Source organism: Impatiens glandulifera, chromosome 7, assembly GCF_907164915.1.
Source record: "Impatiens glandulifera chromosome 7, dImpGla2.1, whole genome shotgun sequence".
In the NCBI taxonomy this organism is placed as follows: domain Eukaryota; kingdom Viridiplantae; phylum Streptophyta; class Magnoliopsida; order Ericales; family Balsaminaceae; genus Impatiens; species Impatiens glandulifera.
This window is the reverse complement of record NC_061868.1, coordinates 4,475,131-4,482,879: the sequence shown is the minus strand read 5'-3', so window position 1 is coordinate 4,482,879 and position 7,749 is coordinate 4,475,131. Positions and strand designations below refer to the sequence as shown.

The following is a 7,749-nucleotide window of genomic DNA, read 5'->3' as shown; positions in this document are numbered from 1 at the left end:
ATGCATTTCTTCATGGGTCTCTACAAGAAGAAGTTTACATGGCACAACCACCCGATTTTGTCCATCCAGATTTTCCTAATCATATATGCAAACTTCATAAAGCAATATACGGTCCTAAACAGTCTCCTCGTGCTTGGTATGCTACTCTCCGGACTGTTATACTATCTATTGATTTCACATAATCGAAATCTGATATGACTCTCTTCACATATCATGCACTTCAAATAACAACATACTTTTTAGTATATGCGGACGATATTATTCTCACAGGCAACTCTAAATCGTTTCTAACAAAAAATATATTTCAATTAAATAAATTATTCCCTATTAAAGATTTATGCCAATTACATTACTTTCTTGGAATGAAAGTCACTCGTACCAAAGATGACTTATTTCTTTCTCAATCCAAGTATATTGACAATATTCTCACTCGGGCTGATATGCTTCAAGCAAAGCCATTACACACTCCCGTATCTGCTGCCTCATCTCTTTCTAAACATGATGGTGATCCTTTATCTGATCCATTTCTCTATCGTAGTATAGTAGGGGCTCTACAATATCTTACACTAACTCGTCTTGAGTTAGCCTTTGCTGTCAATCGAGCTTGTCAATTCATGCAAACTCCCACATCTTCTCATTAGGGAGCGATTAAACGTATTCGTCGATATCTTCGTCATACTCCTCGTCATGGGATATTTCTTCGTCCAAATTCACAATTCACTTTTGTTGCCTACTCTGATGCTGACTGGGCAGGATGTCCCAATGATCGTCGTTCAACAACTAAATTTTGTATTTTTCTAGGTGACAACCTCATTTATTAGAATTCTAAGAAACAACAAGTAGTTGCTCGCTCTAATACTGAATCTAAATACCGTGATCTTGCATATATAACTATTGATCTTTGTTGGATTCAATCTCTACTTAGTGAACTTCGAGTTTCACTTTCTTCTTTCCCGGTTTTATGGTGTGATAATATTGGTGACGCATTCTTATCAGCAAACTCGGTATTTCATGCTCGCACAAAACATATTGAAATCGATTTTCACTTTGTTCGAGAAAAATTTGCTCGTAAACAACTACTCATCCAGTACATTCCTACTAAAGATCAAGTGGTTGATATCTTCACCAAAGATCTTTCTTCTCGTTGATTTACTCTTTTATGTAGCAATCTCATAGTTTCTGCCTCACATTTTCTCTTGAAGGGGATGATAAAATATTAAATAAATAAGAGAAATTATTTATTTATCTCTTATTAATTAGGCTAAATATAATAATTAATTCATATATTTTCTCAATTTAGTTATTTCTCTATTACTATTATGTTAGGATCGGGATCGTCAAAGGAGACGGGGTTCTCGCTAAGGTGAATGCTTACACACACGTCGGTTGATAATATCTCTGTTAGAGATTAGTATCGGTCTCTATATTTTGTAAGTTATCTCAAACTCTTGAACCGAGTTCAAACGCGGAAGTGTTTGTTTCAAATTGAAGCAACACGTAATTGGTTTAAACAACAACAAAGGAAAAGGAACACAACATAGAATTTTATGGATGTTCGGAGATAAACTCCTACGTCACCCCTTCTTCTCAAACCTTTGAGAAGGATATTCACTAGAATATTCAGATCGTTACAATGCTTACGTCGAACACCCGAGACTTAGTAATTGCTTGTTTTCGACCTCTTAATAGGCTCACTCTATTGAACAGAAACATATTCCATCAACTTACAATACTCACCACTCACACAGAATAGATGAAATTATAATATACTCGAGTTTCTAACACACACATAAATGAACGTGAGCACAGGTTGTAAAAGTTGAAAGCTTGAGTAAAAGGTAATCACAGGTTTTCAAGGTTGTGCGAAAAGGTTGCAATGTGCTCAATCCGATTGAGCTTTGTTCTCTTAAATAGAAATATGACAACGGTCATATTCTTCTTCTTCAACGGATATATTTCCTTGATAGTACTTTGTTTCTTGAATTTGATTGGTTGAGGATCGGTGTAGTACATCTTTGGGATATCCTCTGACTTTGTTTGATGATAAGTCAACATGACATTAATTGGATTAATGATTTCCAAGAAACAAATGAGTATGCAAATTTGTCTTATAATGATTTGGCTGTCTGGAATAATGTGATAGACAACTGATCCAAGTGGACTATATCGAACTTATACCGAAATGATAGTTTGAGTTAATTTGGCAGACTTCTACTCCCAAGAAGGTTTCATCAGACTTGTATTAAAATGGAAATAATACAGTCTGGATATGTGAAGACTTCCCTCTGTAATTACCGAAATTATTTTGCATAACACTGAATAGGAAACTATTAGTTGCACTTATAAAACTGTTTTAGCATATAATCGGTTTCGCTTCTTGTAGCTAACCAGGCAAACTACTGAGCAGTTTGTCGGTTGCGCCTTTTGTGAATAACCGATCAAACTACCGTTGAATGGATACTACCGATTCCGCATATAATAATACCGAAGTAAGGATACTACCAGTTCCACTTCTTAGAGTAAAAGTCGGTCATTCTACCGATTGCGCTTCATGTATAAAAAACCGAAGATACTATTGGTCAGACTACCGGACATATACCGGTTTCGCTTTATAACATATAACCGATAAGTCTACCGACCAGTTTATCGAGCGGTAGAGTCGATTTCTACTACCGAACCGATCCACTACCGGTTGGTCTACCGGTTCTGCTTCTTATGAATGACCGAACATAAAACTGATCAGACTACCGATTGCGCCGTCTTTATAAAGCCGAAGAGATAATACCGGTTGCGCTTCTTTATATCGGTTAGCCGAATTTTGCAGTCGTCTTTAAGGAAAAACCAAGCAGCTTTATTTTCTGGTTTTTCTTTATCCTGCACAAAATTAACTTGGTTAAGTTCTTTAGATAATTAATTACTACTAATTAATTATCTAATAATTTCTCCCATTTTGATTATTTAATCTAAATATTCAAAACCTTGTAATCGTTGGCCACTTATATTGAGTTAATTTTGATTATAACAATTTCTTCCTCTTTGATAGTTTAGAATAAATTATCAAAGCCAGTTTGTTTTTATGAAAAACGGTGATCTGATTTCTTGTAATTTCTCCCTTTGATTGTTTTAACTTTAAAATTATCAAAACCAACATTTTAAAAACCGATTTATCATGAGGCATGTTAGGATCGGGATCGCCGAAGGAGAATGGGGTCTCGCTAAGGTGAACGCTTACACACACGCCGATTTGATATTAACCCTGTTAGAGGTTAATATCGGTCTCAATACTTCGTAAGTTGTCATAAACTCTTGAACCAAGTTCAAGCGCGGAAATGTTTGTTTCAACTTGAAGCAACACAAATACAGTTTAGACAATAATAAAAGGACACAAAGTAGAAGAGAAACACAACACAAAGTTTATGGATGTTCGGAGATAAAGCTCCTACGTCACCCATTCTTCTCAAATTTTGAGAAGAATATTCACTCAGAATATTCAAACAGTTTACAGTGTTTACGTCGAACACTCGAGGCTTATTTACTGCTCGTTTTCAACTTCTTACTAAGCTCACTCTATTGAACAGAAACCGATTCTGTCAACTTATAACACTCACCACTCACACAGAATAGATAAACTTATAATACACGTGAAATTCTAACACACAATGGTTTTAAAGCTTAAGCAATATGTGAACGTGAGCAGGTTTGAAAGCTTGAACAGTTGTTATCGCAAAGATGGTTCGAAGGTTCTGGTTGAGTTATCAGTTTGTAAGCTGTTTAAAAGGTTCAGACAGGTGATTTATCCGGTTGAGCTGAGTTCGCTTAAATAGGAATATGACAACGATCATATTCTTCTTATTCAATGGATATATTTCTTTGATGGTACATCGTTTCTTGAATCTGATTGGTTGAGGATCATTGTAGTACATTTTTGGGATATCCTCTGATCTTGTTTGATAATAAGTCAATATGTCCATTAATTGGGTTAATGATTTCCGAGGAACAAATAGAAAGATTAAGAGCGAGAGCTCAAGGGAACCCCTTTCAAAAAATCCCAAGATCCTCTCCAGTAGAGCCACTTGACTAGAGAGATAGACGACGTTTCCACAGCCTTAATTAAATCAATGCATTAATTTGATGGAAAAACCTCTTTTTGTTTGGCCCATGAGGATACTTGAATATCATGCATATTTGTCTTCTAATAATTTGGCTATCTGGAATAGTGTGACAAATATCTGCTCCAAGTAGACTGTATTAGACTTATACCAAAATAGTAATCTAATCTTCTTTACTAGGCATCTGCTTCCCAAAAGGTTTCATCAAATTTGTATTAAAATGACAATAATACAGTCTGATCATGTGAAGACTCTCTTCTGTAATTACCGAAATTATTCTGTAGTGCACTAAAAGGGAAACTGTCGGTTGCTCATAGTGTAAAATTGTCATAGCATAAAACCGGTTCCGCTTCTTGATTCTGACCGGTCAAACTACCGATCATATTACTGATTTAGCCTTTTGTAAATAACCGATCAAGTTACCGTTGCATGGATATTACCGATTCCGCTTCCTAAGGTAGAAACCGGTCAAATAACCGATTCCGTGTCTTGTATAAGAACCGAAAATTTTACCGAATAAACTACCAGACGAGCTACCAGTTGCGCCGTCTTTATAAAACCGAAGATATTACCGGTCATACTATTGATCGGTTTACCGGTTCCGTTTCATAGCATATAACCGATAAGTTTATCGGTTAGTTGATTAAGCGGTAAACCGTTTTTCACTACTGCACCGATTTGCGATTGAGCGGTAAAACCGTTTTTCACTACTAAACCGATTTACAATTGAGCGGTAAAACCGATTTTTCATTGCCGAACCGATTTGTCGAAATAATTTTCGCCATTTTTATAAAACCGAAGATATAATACTAGGCATATTGCTGGTCGGTTTACCGATTCTGTTTCTTGATACATAACTAATAAATTTACCAATCATGTTGCTAAGCGATAAAGTCGTTTTTCACTACCGAGTCGATCCATTACCGGTTCCGTTTCTTGTATAAATAGCCGAATATAAAGCCGATCAGATAAGACCGATTTGCGCCGTCTTTATAACACCGGTCAATCGGGCTGAGCGGTAAAACCGATTTTCATTGTCGAACCGTACATATAACAGATTGCTCCTCTTTGGTAGATAGCCGAACATGATGCCGATTTGTAAAACCGAAGGAGTAAAACCGAAGGAATAAACTACCGGTTGCGGTTTTACCAATTTCTGCATTTCCGGTTTTGATATAAACCGAACTTCTTGGCTTTCCCGTTTCTTTTTATCCTACACAAATGATGAATCTGGTTAAGTTCTTTTAGATGATTAATTACTTAATAATTAATTATCTAATTTATCTAACAATTTCTCCCTTTTTGATTATTTAATTTAAATATTCAAAACCCTGTAATCGTTGACCGCTTAAGTTAATTTTAATTTTTAACAATTTCTCACTTTTTGATATTTTAGAATAATTTATTAAAGCCAGTTTGTTTTTATGAAAAGCATTTCTTCTTTTTTGATTGTTTTAACATTTAAAATTATCAAAACCAGTGTTAAGAAGAAATTTATCATGAAGTATTCATGTTTGATAAGCATGATAAGTAGAGTTAGTAAGACAGAAACCATATTGTTTCAATCCTAAAGGTACAGAAAGTAAAGACATAAGAGTAAAAGATGGAAGAGTATGATTTAGTGTCTCCCTCTTTTAATCATTGAGAGCGTGTGTGTGAGATCGTCTTCTGTCGGTTGACCGCCAGTGTTTGGTTCAGCATGGTTATCAGTCGAGCTCCCACCACCTCTTCGGATTCTTCGGTTTGATCGAGCACTACGTGAAACAATTTTTGGTGGAGGTGCTTCTGGTTGAGGCTGGGATATGGCAAGTCTACGCATTCAAATCAGCGATATTTCATCCTCTTCTTCATCATCTTCCGGTTTTTCATTCTCCGGTTTTTCAGTTTCCAGTTGTGCATTCACTGGTTTTTCAGTTTCCGGTTGTGCATTCACCGGTGTTTCAGTTTCTGATGCCTTAGACTTTTTGGATCTCTTCTGTTTAACCGCCCTAGTCTTCTTAGTAGTAGGACCAGGTACGATAGTTTCAATCGCATTGAGTTCTTCTTAAAGACGACGAGCAACCTCTTCATTTGCCTTTTCAGCGGCCTTCACATTCTCATCTTCCTCTTCTTGAATTCGATGGGTAGTCTCTTCATTCTCCCTTAACTTTTCAGCATCGTCAGCACTTTGAGACTTAACCAGCTCATAAAGTTGTGATGACATGATTTCAACGAATCATGAAAGCATTTTAAAGACAATAGACTTTATTTGGCCTACTTCCTCCCATACCCTTGCCAATTTCTGATCGTGGGACCTTGATGAAGAGGCTTGCTCTTTGATTGCTTCAATTATTTGGGCTTCCATGGATGCTTTCCATGGGGCTAGAGCTTTTAGGATTATCTGCTCAGTGTTCACCCTTGGGATTTCTTCAAAGGAGGATCGGGTTGAACTGAGAGCGCAAGATTGAATAGGGAGTACCCCGTGAGAACTTACTTGAAGAGATCATTTCGTGCAAGCCGGTCTTTCAACGTTGTTATCTCTTGTCTTGTTGTTGTGGTCAGAGGACTTACACGATAGAGATTTGTCAATTTCTTTTCCGATAAGTGATGGGTTGGAGTTGGCGGTATTCTTCCCATCCTCATCTTTGGATTCGTCATCAGTTGATCCGGAGTCATGTTCTTCCTCTAATTCTATTTACGTTGTTTGGCTATTTCATTATACCTCTGTTTGCCAAGTCCAATGTAGTTTTCTTTAACACACGGACCTTGAACATGATATTTTTCGAATAATTCTCGTTCCTCGGAGGCTGTCTAGGTAGGCTTAAATGATTGACCTTTTTCAAAAATGGCTTCACGATCTCAACTGTTTAAGTTTCACCCTGGGTAGTATGCCCTTCCTCAACAGGTGCAGATTTTGGTATTTACTCAACCGTTACAGGCGTTTCTTCAAACTTAGAGATAATGACAAGGAGGTCCTCCATAACAGTCTTTAGTAGTTTAAGAACGTTCGTATCCACTCTTATCGTAGCCCCATTTAAGTTAAGATCCTCCTCCCGTTTTATAATAATTGGCAGCAACACCTTCCTCCTAGCATTTGCTTCGACAAGTTTGCTTCTTGTCAAGGCTTCAGGTACCGATGTGGTTTTTGTCAAAGATAATATCACATGTTCTAAGGACAGAAAGGTAGACCATTTCTTTTCTTCCGACATCTCAGGGAATACCTCACTGAAACTTGTCTTCAGCCTTATGTTCGCCCACGCATAGAAGAGGTCAATTGTCTCACTTGCTTTCTCCTCAACTTCCTTGAGGATAATGTTAACAATTTCCTCAGCCTCTTCATCGTCTTTGCGAGGATCCGGTATTTCATCAATATTTGGAATAACCGTTCCGACTGCCTTCTCATTTAGAATCGGATTATCCTCGGTTTCGGTCGGGATCTTCTTCTAATTTCCTTCGTTTGTTTGACCGCTAATGATCGGTTTTAGGCATATTGGATTGATCAGTTTTGGGTGAAGATAACCAATCGGTTTTGTCAGCATTTTCTTAATCGGTTTTGACCATCTACCCAACTTTATCAACAATATTTGTTCGGTCGGTTTCAGTTATCCGACCAGTCTCATCAACAACATTTATCTGATCGGTTTTAGCCATTCGATCGGTT

The 7,749-nt window shown here is 37.0% G+C and overlaps 1 protein-coding gene across 1 annotated transcript; it reads left to right on the top strand.

Moving 5' to 3' along the window:
• LOC124946209 (uncharacterized mitochondrial protein AtMg00810-like) lies at positions 1-641 on the top strand. Its single transcript, XM_047486781.1, has 2 exons — positions 1-136; positions 370-641. The coding sequence occupies exons 1-2, from the start codon at positions 1-3 to the stop codon at positions 639-641; spliced, it is 408 nt and encodes a 135-aa protein (XP_047342737.1).
• Positions 642-7,749: the final 7,108 nt, after the last annotated feature.